This window comes from Artemia sp. Qi Xiang Cuo, chromosome 1 (genome assembly GCF_049724085.1).
Source record: "Artemia sp. Qi Xiang Cuo chromosome 1, ASM4972408v1, whole genome shotgun sequence".
Classification (NCBI taxonomy): Eukaryota; Metazoa; Arthropoda; class Branchiopoda; order Anostraca; family Artemiidae; genus Artemia; species Artemia sp. Qi Xiang Cuo.
The window spans coordinates 36338507-36355258 of NC_142794.1; the positions used below are offsets into that span (position 1 = coordinate 36338507).

Consider the following 16752-nt stretch of genomic DNA (forward strand, 5'->3'; position numbering starts at 1 on the left):
TTATTCCTAAGATCAGTATTGAAAAAAAGGAGGACCTCCCCCAAGCAGTGATGAAAATCATATTCCTGGGAAAGTTGGCAGAATACCAGAACTACATCCAAGTTTACACAGATGGCTCTAAGACCGAAAAAAAGTGCAGCTGTGCTGTAGTTATACCCTCCCAGGGTCTGTCTCTTTCCTACCGTTTACCCCCCTACCTGACAATTTTCTCTGCAGAACTTATAGCAATTAAGTTTTCTCTTCAAGCCATAGCAAGCCAAACAGAGACCAAAAATCGGAAGTATATTGTCTGCACTGATTCACTGTCAGCTCTAGACTACCTTTCACAATCTGACTACACAACTTGCAAGAAAGGGTATATCCGTCCTATTTATATGGATTCCAGCACAGTGTGGTATAAAGAGAAATGAATTAGCAGACCAGGCTGCATAACAAGCCTCCCATCTGGGTCTGATCACTCAAACCCCTATTACTGGTCCGGAATTCCTGTCTTCAATCAGTTAAAAAATTTTAGTGGAAGAAGAGGCTTTGCTTCTTTCTTTCCATACCCAGCTCCTGGATCTCTATAATTACAAGCAGCCGTCAAAAGAAATGTACCTCTCATCTCGCATCCTTTCAACTTATCTCTTTCGTCTTAAATGTGGCCATGCAAAGACAAAATCAACACTCTTCTATTGGAAAATGACCCCTTCCCTCAACTGCGATACATGTGGAGAGTATGAAGACATACGTCACATCATCTTCAACTGTAGAAAATATGAAAAGGAGAATGAAATACTAAGATGTTGCTGTGAGAGGGTATTTAAGGCGTTAAAATTGTACTCAGTTCTGGGACATCATATGTCTCCTCCTTGGGCTAGAAGACTAAGCACATACATTTTAGGTAAGTTTATTAAGACTACTGGTTTGATTCATTCCCTTTAGGTTTTTTTTTATACCCTTATATTAGCTCATTTTAGAGTCATCACACTTAGTATATTTTTTCCTTTTATCTATGTTCTATCAACTTTATATATATATATATATATATATATATATATATATATATATATATATATATATATAGTTGGCGTATGTGACAGGAATGATGTATATTGGCATTATTTATTTAATTGTGTTGCAATTGTATTTTAATTGTTTTATGACAAAGCAGTTCTGAATTACTCTGATTTTTGTTTTTCGACGCAGGCATTTGCTACAGGTGAATGACCCCCTACCAATAGCACAATAAGTGATACCTGACATGGCTCAATGAATATTGACTTAAGTGACACCCAAGCAAGCTAGTGATTACAGAAGGCACAAAATAATCGAGTGATACGAACGCATATGACCGATTCGTCGAACGCGTCAAACCCCAAACAACAACAACAACATATAAAAGATGTTCTTAAAGGCAATGGCTACCCCCAACAAGTCATTGATAAGGTTATCTCCAGGAGAAAGATTAGCACAAAAACCAAGAGCTCCTCTAAGAGTGAAGAAGATAAACCCTTTTTGTCATTACCTTATAATAAGGGGATTACTGACATTTTAAGCTCCAAACTCACTAAGCTAGGCTTTAAGGTGTTTTTTCCTTCTCAAATGACCGTCTCCTCCTTCCTAAACAAATGCAAAGATAAGATCACTTCAGATCCACCAGAAGTATATGAGATTCCTTGCAGTTGTGGTGATACCTATAAAGGTCGTACCATGAGATCTCTACATCACCGATTAAAAGAACAAGCTGATTCCATTGATGCCTGCCTTAAAAAGACAAATCTTAAGGAGGAAGATAGTTTTTCTGCACTGGCCCATCATATTTTTGAAAACCCTTCTCACTCCGTTGATTTTGACCAGGCTCAACTTATTGTTATTGTTCCACAACTCTTAAAGCAGAAAATCAGAGAAGCTCTGGAAATTGCTAAAAACAAACCAGCCATCAAAAAAGACAATGGAGAGTTCCGCATCAGCGAAATTTGGGAACCCATCACCCATAGGCTACAAACTCGCAAAAAACTCCACCCTACTTCTATAGACCCAACCTTTTTGAGATCTACTAGGATAGCGGCCATCAACACCTCTACCAAAATCCAGGCCATATTACAACAATAATTCCAGGTTCGACTTATTATTAGTGTTGTTCAGTGACTTTAGTTTTATTTTATTTAGTGATTTTATATTCTGGCAAGAATCATGAATTTAAACCTGATGACAGGCACAGGTTCTGTCGAAATTACTGTTCCAAGATGACACAATACCTGACATCCATAGCTTAGGTAAGCTTATTACCATTATCATGTATAAGAGTCAGGTTGGCCTCAGAGAATATATTAGTAAGACCTATGGAGGGTATGTGGCCAAGCAAGTCAAAGATCTATCTCTCCTATTTAGGAAGAAAGCTAGAATCATTAATCACCAAAAATTCTTACAACAATGTAAGAAATAAGATTTAATTCCACACTCTATGAGACCCAGAGTGAAAATATCTAGTATGAACAATAAATCTGCTCAACACAAAGCTATGGCCTAATCTTTATTAATCATGAATTAAATAACCTTTAACAGAGGAGAAACATGGTTTTTCAACAGATCAATACAATTAGACAACAACTGAGTAATACTCTTAGCCCAGAAGATTTGATTAAGGCTGGCAAGATCCATGACATAGATTTTAAGTTTGTTTTTCAATAACCAGGAAAGTACATGTAGACAAGCTAGAAAAACTTAAATTTGAGAAGTTTGCTACTTGGGTTACACATAATCCTAGATTGTCACCAGGTCCAGCAGTCATCAAATTAAGTCAACAAACATTTGACCAAAAGAAATTAGACATTCTTTCAAAAGGATGGAAATTTTCAATCCCCCCCCAAACATATACCAGTAGAAGAATTCATCTCCAATGTAGAGTCAGCTTTAATTCTAAACAAGAAAACAATTAATGTTGATCCATAAGATATTAGAAACTTGGTTTCTAATACCCTTAGAAAAGCTTTGTCCAAAAAGAAACATATTGAGGAGAATCTAACAAGAGATGAAATGAAGGTCCTCACAGATCTCATGAAAGATACCAACATCATAATTACAAAAGCTGATAAAGGCAATACAATAGTAATCCTCAATGAGACTGAGTATGTAGGCAAATCATTAAACCTCCTGAATAACAACAAAGAATATGAAAGAGTTAATATCAATGCTGTAAAGGTCGCTTATGATAATGTCAAAAAAGCTTTGGATAATCTTAGTCTTACAAATAGGATTAATGATCAACTTTATCGGAAACTCCTTCCTCTCAGACCGGTCATTCCTAGATTTTATGGTGCACCCAAAATTCACAAACCAGATATTCCCCTTAGACCGATTGTGTCAACAATAGGTTCAGCTACACAAAAGTTGGAAAGGTATGTGGCTGATATTTTAAGATCAATAACTCTCATCAGCAAACACACAACAAGAAATACCAAAGAAGCAGTTGAAAGACTGAAAAGCATCAACATCTTGGAGAATACCACAATGGGCAGTTTTGATGTTGTATCTTTGTTTACTAGCATACCCTTGCCCCGACTTATACCAGCTTTACAATCAGCTTTGGAAAATGGAGATTCCTGGAAAGAATTGACCAGCTTAGACACCACAGACATCATTATTCTCACGTCTTTATGTCTGAACAATGCTTACTTCACTTTCAGGCATCAAATCTACAAACAGAAGTGGGGCATACCAATGGGATCAAACTTGGCACCAGTTCTTAGTGAGGTGTTTCTACAATATATCGAAAATAATATCTTCAAGCAGGACTTCAATGATCTGCAACTCTACATGAGATATGTAAAGGATTGCTTAATAATTTGGAATGGGACAGAAAACAAACTAAGATCCTTTCTCAATACTCTTAACCAGCAGGATCCAGATATAAAGTTCACCATTGAACTTGAAAATAACCACAGTTTACCCTTCTTAGATGTTTTCATTACCAAACAGGAAACTAGGTTTGACTTGAGTGCATACAGAAAGCCAACTCATAGTGATAGATATCTGAGATATGACTCTTATAACCACCCAATAATTATAAATTCTGTAGTCTATTCGCTGGTTGATAGAGCGTCTGTAGTGTGTTCCTCTGATTTTGAGCTGAAAGCTGAACTTGATCATATAAAAGATGTTCTTATAGGCAATGGCTACCCCCAACAAGTAATTGATAAGTCTATCTCCAGGAAAAAGATTAGCACGAAAACCAAGAGCTCCCCTAAGAGTGAAGAATATAAACCCTTTCTGTCATTACCTTATATTAAGGGGATTGCAGACATTTTAAGCTCCAAACTGACTAAGCTAGGCTTTAAGGTGTTTTTTCCTTCTGGAATGACCGTCTCCTCCTTCTTAAACAAAGGCAAAGATAAGATCACTTCAGATCAACCAGGAGTATATGAGATTCCTTGCAGTTGTGGTGATACCTATATAGGTCGTACCATGAGATCTCTGCATCACCGATTAAAAGAACATGCTGATTCCATTGATGCCTGCCTTAAAAAGACAAAGCTTAAGGAGGAAGATACTTTTTCTGCACTGGCCTATCATATTTTTGAAGACCCTTCTCACTCCGTTGATTTTGACCAGGCTCAACTTATTGCTATTGTTCCACAACTCTTAAAGCAGAAAATCAGAGAAGCACTGGAAATTGCTAAAAACAAACCAGCCATCAATAAAGACAATGGAAAATTCAGCATCAGCAAAATTTGGGAACCCATTACCCATGGGCTAAAAACTCGCAAAAAACTCCACCCTACTTCCATAGACCCAACCTTTTTCAGATCTACTAGGATAGCGGCCATCAACACCTCTATCGAAATCCTGGCCATATTACAACAATAATTCCAGGTTCGACCTATTATTAGTGTTGTTCAGTGATTTTAGTTTTAATTTATTTAGTGATTTTATATTCTGGCAAGAATCTTGAATTTGAACCTGATGATGACAGGCACAGGTCCTGTGGAAATTATTGTTCCAAGATAACACAATACCTGACATCCATAGCTTAGGTAAGCTTATTACCATTATCATGTATAAGAGTCAGGTTGGCCTCAGAGAATACATTAATAAATGGCTGTCTCTAAATTTGGTTTTGACGTAATTTACAAATTAACTTACGTAACGAACTTTTATATTCATATATTTTTATTACGTATATTATGGAGCTCCCCCCTAGTCAATACCTCGCTCTTTACGTTAAGTTCAAATCGTGTTCCAATTCTTTAAGAATGACTCTGATTTTCGATTTCTGATTTTTTTTTTTTAAATCATGCTGAGAAATCCAGCGCCCCCTTCATAGCAATGTCCCTTCCCCCATGAAAACTTCCTTTATGAAAAGATCCTCCCATATAACCCCCAACCCACCCCCACTACCAGATCAAATTCCCCCTGAAAACGTCTGTATACTTCCCAATAACCAATACTATATGTTAACATTGGGTAAAGTTCAGAACTTTCTGCCTTCCCCTTGGGGGCTTTGAGGCATTAAGTCATTCTAAAAGACATAGTAATAATATTTGGTTTTGACGTAATTTACAAATTAACTTACGTAACGAACTTTTATATTCATATATTTTTATTACGTATATTATGGAGCTCCCCCCTAGTCAATACCTCGCTCTTTACGTTAAGTTCAAATCGTGTTCCAATTCTTTAAGAATGACTCTGATTTTCGATTTCTGATTTTTTTTTCAAATCATGCTGAGAAATCCAGCGCCCCCTTCATAGCAATGTCCCTTCCCCCATGAAAACTTCCTTTATGAAAAGATCCTCCCATATAACCCCCAACCCACCCCCACCCCCCACTACCAGATCAAATTCCCCCTGAAAACGTCTGTATACTTCCCAATAACCAATACTATATGTTAACATTGGGTAAAGTTCAGAAGTTTCTGCCTTCCCCTTGGGGGCTTTGAGGCATTAAGTCATTCTAAAAGACATAGTAATAATATTTTCGACCATGCTGAACAAAATGGCTATCTCAAAAGTTTGATCGGGTGACTTTTGGAAAAAAATGAGCGTGGAAGGGGGCCTAGTTGCCCTCCATTGTTTTTGGTCACTTAAAAAGGGCACTAGAACTTTTAATTTCCATTCCAATGAGCCCTCCCACGATATTCTAGGACCACTGGGTCAATACGATCAACCCTGGAAAAAAAAACAAAAAAAAAAACGAATAAACACGCATCCGTGATCTTTCTTCTGGAAAAAAATGGAAAATTCCACATTTTTGTAGATAGGAGCTTGAAACCTATACAGTAGGGTTCTCTGATACGCTGAATATGATGGTGTGATTTTCATTAAGGTTCTATAGCTTTTAAGGGGTCTTTCCCCTTTTTTTCGAAAATCAGCCAAATTTTCTCAGGCGCATAATTTTTGATGGGTAAGATTAAACTTGATGAAACTTATATATTTGAAATCAGAATTAAAATTTGATTCTTTTGATGTATCTTTTGGTATCAAAATTCCGTTTTTTAGAGTTTCGGTTACCATTGAGCCGGGTTGCTCCTTACTTACAGTTATTACCACGAACTGTTTGATAGCCTATTATTCTTCTTGTTGGACTGGGTAACTTTCTGTTGTTCTCTGGGGACTATAAATCCCGGTCTCAGATGGAGGTGTGTTATATCTGAAAACTAAATTCCATGTTTCTTAAATGTCCACATTTCTATGAAAATAAAATATGTTTTAACTATATATGTCTTTTTTTTATGAAAACTAAATTCCAACTTTCTTAAGTGATCAAAATAAGATGTATTTTGAACCCTTTTGTTTCAGCAAAAAGTAAAATGTTATTTCTATTTAAGAAAAATTCTGAGCAATGCCCCCCCTCCAAAGGGCAAAGGCATGCGATGAGGAGGTAACCACCTCCGTCCTACAAAGCAAAGAATTGGGTGCTTCCGCGTTCCTCCAAAAAAGTGGCAGAAATGCGGCTGGCCACTGCCACCCTATACGGCCATGATACAGATCCTTCACGATCAGGTTTTAGCCTGCAAGATGGAGTTATTTCCCCTAGCTTAAGTACAAATCATAGATATTTTACGTGAAACTTAATGTTTTAGCGGTAAAAACTAAATTTTTATTTGAAATAAATTTGCCAATCTATTTGAGCATTGATAGTATTGCACAGTCTATAGAATAGGTTCCCTTTCAGCTTAATAAAGGGAAAATACCAGAGACCTTTCGATATTTTTGAGAGGCTTTGATAAGCCCCCTACACCCCCTCCCCCCCCCAAAAAAATAAAATTGACTCTTAATAATGCTTTAACGGCAAAAAGTAAATTTATATGCGAGATAAATTTTTCAGATTGTTAGAACATTGATGGTCCAAGACTAGCATAAAGTTACAGACTATTAAAGACAGTCCCTTAGTTTGACACAGCTGTTAGGTCCTCTGCCCCTCAAAGAAATGGGTTTTTCACCACATTGAAAATAATACATTCTTTTAGCGATTAGTAGCGTTTTACTGTTGAAAGGGGACATTATTCGGAGAGGGGGCTTGAGAGCATTGCCTTTTTCATCACTCTTCATCAAAAGGTTTTTTCATCATTGCTAAAATAACACATTCTTTTTTGGATTAATAATGGGCTGTTGAGGGCAATGTCCGTTAGTTCCGAGGGGTTTGAAGTGCCGCTGGCCCTCAGATTAATATTATATTCCCTTTCACCTTGATAAAGGAAAAATACATGGAGTGTTGAGGAGGGGAGGCTTATTCATGAGTTATGAGAGCTTTGAGGAGAGAACCTTGGATCAAGAACCCTAGGTCTTGATAGTGCACATTCTTTTTTACAGCTTAAAATCAAAAGTGCTTGAATGGAATAAAAAAAATTCTCTTTTTCCAGGTATCCATTGATGATCCAGCAGAGCTGATCAAAATAATTTTAATCTATTAATTCATGATCTGCTGACTGATTTGTATGGCATAGGAGGAGCACCAGTGGGCACTATAAGCACCATACCCTCCGTAAGTCTAATTTTTAAGACTCATAGTTTTAATTGGGGGAATTTTGTAATAGCTGAAGCGTAAAGGTGGCGACTTACCCCCATGTATGAGGTAATATTCGGCTCTTAAATTCTTATCTGGTAGAATACCTTTACTAAGACAGAACAGCAACGTTGGCTCCATTTATGAAATATTTTCTGGGTATTAAGCCATTAAGTGGTAGAACACCTTCAATATATCTGAGGGGTAACTTTGCCCTCAAGAAATTTACAAAGTAATAATAAATTCTTTTCCAACCTCATATAAATTCTTTTCCTGGATGAAATTAAAAGTGTTTCAATGAGCTCTTATGATTATCATTATTATTATTATTTTAGGTTCAAATATCATGGGGCCTACAACCCTTATTATGATATCGAAACATTAATGGAGTTGTAGCAGGCCCAAGAAGAAGTAAATGAGGGGATTTTAGTGCAGGGTGAACCCAAATAGTGTACCTCTCCCAATTTTCGACCTAGACGCGTTTATGCAGGATCTCAGCATCGAAAAAGACCACAAATTGCTACGATGCAAAATTGCCGGTCAGGGATAATATAGATACGGAATGAAAAATTAGATAACGAAAAGACTAAAAAAAAATTAAGAGAATATAACGACAGAAAGAATCAAAGTAGACCAAGCAGCAGAAGTAGTAGGAGCTCAATGTCCAAAACAATAATCAGGTAGATATGACACAGCATATATTAAATTTTATGAAGGAAGAAAGAACATTGATAGAATAAAAGAAGAGGTTGGCAATAAGCTTTTGTTTTGAAGGTGTTCAGTGCATACCCCCATCCTCTATCAAAGAAATATTATGTGGACTCAATGAATCCATAGATATCAGTCTGTTTATACACGGGAAAACAATCCTTTACCGAGTCATGAAGTTTCACTGTTATTTCACCATTAATTTCGAAAAACCATCTTTTTGATCCATTTTCCTCAACAATGGAGATATTGGGGAAACTTCGATCACAAGGATTGTCCAAACATCTGTAATTCCCACACAGCAAAGAGTAGTGAGACATTGCCGACGGATAAATTGAGTTCATATTCACAAAAACTGCATTCAACTTTACACCGATGCGTTGTCAAGTCAGGGCAGTTTTCAGGATACGATCTCCGTTGAAAACAAACCCTCCCCTCATTGACCTCTCTTAAAATTAGTGCTGATCCTTGTCGGCTATCTGATGTTTTTTTTCATTGCTAATTTTAAGAATTAAATCCATCACCCGGTGAGGAGTTGAATAATAATACCCCAAATTTAACTCAAATTCCTAGTAAATTTTGTCTGGGTTTTTACAGACAATATCCAACAACGTCAATACATCACTTGCCAGGTAAATTTTATAATAATCTTCCCCATTTTCACACCCACCCTTGGCTCAAATGTTTAGCAAATTCAAAGTTGGTAGTGGCACATTGACGATCGTGAAGTGAATAATTAAACGTTTCGATGGGTGGCAATTTTTCCTCGTGTAGCTTCGAGGTGGAGTTGTATTATTCTTTCGGGTATGTGCCCTTACATGTCAATAAATCATACATTTTGTCATCTGGAAAGTCCTGTTTAGGTGTGGGAAACTATTAAAATCGTCTTTTTTGAACTTGAATCAATTCAATTGAACATTTAATGAAAAAACTATATAAATCTAAAAGCGGATTTTGTTCAAGTATTAATATTTTCAACTGTTATCCATTTGAATCCTAAGAACAGTAACTTCTCAGATGATTCGGGTATGATGTTATATGAAAAAAACCGCAACACATACGCCATCAACAACTTTACCTTTCTGCAAACGGGCCAACATTGGTAAAATGAATTTTAAGTGATAGTTGGAATTGTGCATGTAAACCGGTAGAAAATACTGTTACTTAACGTTTAAATTGCAAGATTTATGTGCCAGTCCACGAAAGCTACTGCCTTCCGTAAAATTCAATTACTTAGATGATTATGGTCATGGAGTGACATTTTCCCAGTACCCTCAAAAAATTTTTCTTTACAAACCCGACACATTTCTTATATTTTTAATTGCCAACTCGTTCTCTGGTGATAGTCAGTGGACAGTTTACATTGCGCAGCCTTGAAACTATTTGCTGTCTCAATACAAGGGTGCTGGCAGAACATTTTCCAGGGGGGCAGACACCAAAATAACAGTGGTGGGTGGGTGACAGTTTGGGCGGTTTAGGGCACCAAACTACGACTTTACCCCGAAGAGGACGAATTTGCAACCAATTAAAAATCCTGAGAAGCTAATTGATTTAAAAGTATCATTAACCATATTTTAGGATTCCTAGTTGCAAAAGAAGTAATGCCACACGGTGGTAGTGCGGGATTTAACCAAGTTGATTCGCTTTATTTGTAATGAAATTAGGCTACGTTTCATGAACTGTAATTGCGTATCAGCCATAATGAGGAGGGTGAGTCAATGTTTAGGTGGTGGTAGGGTAGATTCCTGCAAAAGTACATTTTAATCGACAAATTGCTTACTTTTCAGGAGGCTTCAGATAAATTGTTTCTCTATATAGCTAATGGTATATTCCCATATTTACCAGCGCAGGGGTGGAAAAGGCAAGACAGGTCATCATCAGCCCCACCATGAAATTTCCTTGGGGTGGCAAATACTGATGGGAACTTTTTTTTTGTAATTTTTAATGGTATTTTTTCTTTTCTATTTATAAAAAGTACTTCAAAGTATTAAAAAAAATATGTAATGTATTAATCGATAAGAAAATTCTATTGTAGAGGTTGTGATGGCTTCAGTTTTGCAGAAGATCAAAAGTCTCACATACTTTCCATCGATACAAACAATAATACTCCTTTTCATGCAACCGAAATTCTTTAGTAGTAATATTAACATGGACTATTCACCAAAATTACCATTCATTGACAATTTTTAAGTTTATTCAAATTCTATCCAAAATTGAAGTTAGAAATTTAAACGTAGGGCGGTACTAATCAACGTATAGTTATTGATTTACACATTTTAAAACCAATTGACCAGGGATTTAAGGGACCGGTACTTCAAATTATATCTTGGTTAGGCCTGGGTATGATTTGGAAAACAATCAGAAATAAAAAAAAAGAGCTTTTCAATTGAAAGCAAGGAAAAGATTTAAAACCTTTTTGAACATATTATTCTTTGTATGGAGGGGGCTGTCTCTTCCTCAGTTCCTTACTCTTTACCGTGAAGTTTGGTTTTTTTCCTAGCATTTAAAGAAAATTTACATTTGGAAAAACAAATTCTAAAAGCACTTAAAAAACTTTCTTAATGAGCCATTTGTCAAGAAGGGGGCAGTCCCTCTTTTATACAGAATAATTTATATTTGTTTTATTGTTTAAAGTTTTAAACTTGCTGTTTACTTTAGTTGAAAATCCTGTTCTATTTGTTTAATTACATTTCGTGAAACTGTAAAGTTTTATGAATACAATAATTTTGGTAACATAGAAAATAACGATCAATATTTCAATTATCTCTGTTTGGATTTTGATGGGTAATCAAACAGTTCGTTTTTTTACCCAGGGGTGATCGTATAGACTCAGTGGGTTTAGAACGTCGGGAGAGGGCTCATTTGAACGAAAATGAAAATTTCTAGTGCTCTTTTTAAGTGACCAAAAATGGAAGGGCAACTAGGCCCCCTCTCATGACACTTTTTCCAAAATCTTCCGATCAAAATTTTGAGATAAACTTTTTGTTCTCCGTTGTTGAAAGGCCCAATAACTACGTCTTTGAGGATAAAATGACCCCCTACAGCCCCTGCGGAAAGGTTTAAAATTCGACCATTGTTTTATTTGTTATTGGGAAGTATGCATACATTTTTCGGGTGGGGGAGGGGAGGATGAATTTTCTACTGGAAGAATTTTTAATGGAAAGGATAGTTTAAAAGGGTGAAATTTTCAGAAGAAATTTTACACTGGTTAAATTTGCCAGAATTCATATGTGAAGCTTCTTTATATGTCTTCCTCTCTCTTTACCAATTCAATGTTAAGCGTGGAGATTTTGAGGGTAATTGTCAGGGGTAAATTTTCACCAGGATTGAATTGTCCAGACGGTATTTCTGCGGGGAGGGGGATTTTTTCGTGGAGGTTGAGGCAGGTATCCTGGCGTTATTTAAAAACGATCGAAAAAACAAGCTTTTCAGCTTAAAGTAAGAAGCTACATTAATACTTAAAACGAACAGAGATTATTACGTATATGAGGCGGGTTGTCCCCTCCTCAACATCTTGCTCTTTACGCTAAAGTTTAAATTTTGTCCCAATTCTTTAACAATAACTCCTGAAACACAAGGTTTGTTTAATTAAAACAATAAATAACTTTTTTTTAAAGTGTCAAAAACTGTAGCGTGATGATTGAGATGTTGAGGAAGGGGCAACCCCCATCCTATACGTAATAGTTTCTATTAGTTTTAAGTTTTAATGCTGCTCCTTACTTTCAGTTGAAAAAACTCTTTTTTTTTCTTTATTTCATGAAGCTTAAACACCAAATCTTTGGTTCCTTTAGACTCATTGCTTATAAAAATTAACACATTATCAAAGTAGTTTGTTCAAAATAAAAATTAAAACTAAGATTAAGAAAATCAAATAAAAAAAATTAATTCAATATTTTAAATTTAATTTTGAATACCAAAGGCCAGTACCTTTGGTATTCACAACATTATACTTTATAGCTGCACAAAATAAAATCTTTTTCAAAATGACGACTAGATAAATACAATCACTCCTAGAAAAAATTGATAATAAAACACAAAAAACGTATCTGTTTAGGAGGAGAATACAGACATTTCCCAGCATTCCGATCAGGGGAAACATTTCTGATTATACTGGCTTCGTATATCAAGTCATGGGTAGTCTTGTAATGCAAGCAAACTTTGATGGCATATTTTTGCCGAAATTACCCTTATTAAGTTGCTATCTTTGTGTTTTATAATTATACGAACTTTCTTATGTTCTAATAACTGAACTAATTACTAATAAACAAATAAATATTTAGGATTACCATAAAAAGCTGATTCTTTGACTGAATTTTATCAATAGTTAGGCTCTTATACTTGACAAGGATCGTTATTTACTTACCACCCATTACTGTGATGAATTAGATGTCTTTTTTTTGCTCTGGCCAAATCATATAGAAAAAATGTTTGAGGGAAACTGGTTAAGGGTTACTCAGTCACAAATTAGAATTTATTTTCCTCATTATTGGTCAAAATCTATTGGCAAGCAGCCAACAAGGGGGCAACGGACTTTTTTTCCATGGTTTTTCCCTATTCTACTCTCTTTCCTTTGGTTTCCTTAATTCACAGTAAACAAATCTTTTACGGATGTCAGGTATCTTCGACAAAAGAAATAACAGGGGTTGGCCAAGAAATTAGATTGAATAAACGCGCGAACATCCCACTAGTTGATTAGCTTGACTAGAACTCTCAAATAGGAAATGCACCCTGCAAAACAAATCACGTATCCACCCTGAATACTGGCTCTCTAAATATAGTCTCAACTTACGCCAACTACCAAATAGGACAGGTGCCTCTCACCTTCCTTATCAAATGTGCGCACAGAACTGAGGCACTTTCATAATTTTTCTTCAATAATCTGTCAACCTTCGCTACTGAAGATTATCTCAATTCACTCAAAACAACCCAACTTTCACTTTCTCTGATCCGTTCTTATACCCTGTAGTACTATTTAATATAGAGAGATTCCCCGACTGTAAACTCAAGACTCAATTATTCCATTAATTTTACTCTATTTTCGAAATCTTAGAGTTGTCTCATTATTCCAGCAAAAATGACCAATTTGAGTGTTTTTCTCTAATTTTTATATTGTAATTGGCAAAACCTAGACACCATTCATCAAAGGTACCCTCACTCATACAATGAGTCGTTCCAAGGTAGAGCTTGGCTCATCAAATTTTAAGTTCATAATACTTCAAATCCGTCTTTCTGTGCAAACTTTTATAACCTACTATTTCTGGGCTAAATCCACCCATATCTATGGAAACCCACGTTCTTTTACTACCAGTGCTCCTGATAGCTCCTGTTTTCGCTGCCACCAGTGTAGGTAAGGGGGAAAGACTCCACATCCGCCACTAATGGGAAATCTCTAATGCCACCAGAGTAACCTGGCGGTAGGTCAGGGGTCAAGGTAACTCTGACATGCCACGGATTTCTACGTGTCTCGTCCCGATCGGTTTCCAACAATCGTCAGTGTTCTGATGTGTGTATTTCCCTCATGGTATATAAAAGTGCCACATTAATTGGTCCCAGCCACCACAGCCATTAAGCTCCCCTGATACCATTTCTTTCCCTCGAGGAAAATTCTCTTGATTAGTATAGGATTTTCTACCTATACCAATCCAATCCAATCTCAGCCTCTCTCTAGTCTTCAGACCCTACCTGGGCTAATCAAAAGTCGAAGGTATAAAATTAAATTCATTTTTCTAACTCATTGACTTCAAACTCATCACACAAATTTCAAAACAAAACTCTTGCAATTAATAAAGACACTTTCCGACACGCCTTCGCGCGCGCAGGCCCGAACTTCTGACTGAATGGCAGAGTCCAGATTAAAAAATTGTCGGTATTTTTTGAAAATGTTGTATACTTGATTCAACTGTATAAGTAACCGCTTGTTACTACGCCGTTGTCTTTTTCAGAAATTAGCTAATTAGTCGACCCTTCCAGACATCTCGAAATAAAAGCTTGGCCCCGGGGTATAAATATTACTATTGAAGATAAAATATGGTAAATTTACAAAAAGGGTATTTTTCTGATAAAATGGGGCCGAAGGTCCCAGCATACACGAGGATACCCCTTGCCTTAAGTCTTCAAAAAAGAAAGTGATAGAATTTACGGCGTATACAGGTGCATTTTGTGCGTTGTTCTTCTATCGGTTCCCTCTCAAAGCAATGTCTCAGACTGGTTTTGGATTTTCATTTAAGCTGGTTTACTCATAAACTTACCCCTCCCTAGCTTGTCGTTTTGATGATTTTTTAAGCTGGGTGTTTCGATTCAGTTTTTGTCTTGTTTATTTTCTTTTACTGGCATATTTCTCTTGGTTGAAAAACCGAAAAACATATATATATACCTTAGAATGATGTAGAAACATACCTTAAGTACACTCCTTTATCTTTTGAGAATTTGACAGTAATTGCAAACTTCGATTCTGTAATTTCGTATTTAACGGGCGTGTACGCTGATGCAAGTGTTGCGAACTGAGCCACACGAATCAGCGGGAGAAAATCCTGCACCTCCCGAGGCTCCAAAAATTGAAGAAGGGAAGAAAGTTTTCTTGAATGAAACCTATAGAGTAAAGATACATAAATCTACTGATACACAGCACAATGTATAGTTAACCTTTAAGAGATACGTCATATCTGAGATTCCGCTTCAAATTGGGGCCACAAATTTACTATAAGTTGTGATATAAGCACTGTAAGACCAGTCACTGAATGGTTATCAAAACCGTTATTAAAATCTACGACATTATTTCTTTTATTCTTATTTATTTATTTTATTATATTTCTGTTTGAGGAAACCAGGAATGTTAGCTCTAGTAATGGCCAGGTAAGGCGAGCTAAGGATATAAAAGAAAAATTTCAGAGCATGGCGAGCATACAGTTGAACAAAATCAAATGACACTATGTGCCCCCAGTTTATAAAAAAGGCAACACGTAATATCTCAGGAGACAAAGGGTTTGAACTTGAAACTTTCAGGTACGCTGCTACTGTTTCTGCAAGTTTAACTGCAGCTGAGATTAATCCTGACGGCAGCTATGATTACTTAGGCCTGTGACTACTTGCACCTAAGACTACATACAGTTTCAACTAATGACGACTGCAACTGCTCGCAGATGTGGCTGCAACAACATACGGCTGCACCTAAATCAACTTCAAACTAATTTCAAGAAATGTTGGTGTGATACTGAAAAAAAAAAATCAAAACCCAGCATGTGCAGGATAGTTGTCTATGCCCAGAGTAAGGATAACAAAAGCAGAATATTTAGAAGCTCTGAGGATCCCAAAGAGTGATACGTGGCCATCTCAAATAAAGATGATATTGCATGATTGTGGATTTTCAGAGCCATGGAATGGTGGGCTAGGGATTGGATTAAAGGAAGGAACAGTTGCAAGTACGGTCAGGGAGAGGTTAAGGGCCCATGAGATCCAGGTGTGGCATGCGCGAGTGAATGAGACCCGATCACTGGAGTTATATGCAAAGGCTAAGGAACAGTGGGGAGAAGAATTGTATTTTAAGGCGGGGCTTCAAAAGAGGCAACAAAAGTTGAGTATTTGTGTTAGGTCAGATGAGTTACCACTAGGTGAGAGAAGGAAGTATCTGGGAGGGGTTAGGCAAGCTTCTGGTCCTTACTTCTGTCCCATGTGCGGAAAAGAGGAAGATTTGGTTCATTTTGTGGGGACGTGTAGTGAATTAATAGATTTAAGGAAAGAATTGTTTGGGGTTGAGGCTTGGGAGAGAGATGAGAAAATACATTTATTAGCAAGGAAAGATATGGGAGGTATATAATGTTGAAGAGAATCAACAAATTAGACTAGACTAGTTTTACATTAGTTTTGCAAGCTAATGTTGAAGTTAATCAATAAATTAGGCTAGACATTAATCTTACATTAGTTTTAGAAGCTAATGTTGAAGTGAATCAATAAATTAGGCTAGATATTAGTTGACCTCCCCCAGGCAATTCAACGTGTCCCGAGGTGGCGATAGGGGAACACCCTACAGATATGTAGGGTACCTCCAGAGGAGGCTCGGA

General features: G+C 36.6%; 2 protein-coding genes across 2 annotated transcripts in view; one reads left to right on the forward strand and one right to left on the reverse strand.

The window, feature by feature from the left end:
• LOC148956247 (general transcription and DNA repair factor IIH helicase subunit XPD-like) overlaps nt 1-16384 on the reverse strand; it is a 68283-nt gene extending 51899 nt beyond the window's left edge. The window contains exon 1 of the mRNA XM_089090033.1: nt 15092-16384. The gene's annotated coding sequence lies outside the window, so the exon portion shown is untranslated. The remainder of the gene's footprint in view (nt 1-15091) is intronic.
• Nucleotides 682-15619, forward strand: LOC148956250 (uncharacterized). The gene is made up of 3 exons (XM_089090056.1): nt 682-883; nt 2936-4170; nt 15515-15619. Exons 1-3 carry the CDS (start codon nt 682-684, stop codon nt 15617-15619), a joined length of 1542 nt encoding a protein of 513 aa, XP_088946182.1.
• Nucleotides 16385-16752: the final 368 nt, after the last annotated feature.

Coding starts and splice junctions, on each gene's coding strand:
- LOC148956250 (XM_089090056.1), top strand. CDS start 682: ATGACCCCTTCCCTCAACTGCGATACATGTGGAGAGTATGAAGACATA. Junction 884..2,935: donor ACTAAGCACATACATTTTAG/GTAAGTTTATTA, acceptor TTGATCCATAAG/ATATTAGAAACTTGGTTTCT. Junction 4,171..15,514: donor GCAATGGCTACCCCCAACAA/GTAATTGATAAG, acceptor TTTCTGTTTGAG/GAAACCAGGAATGTTAGCTC.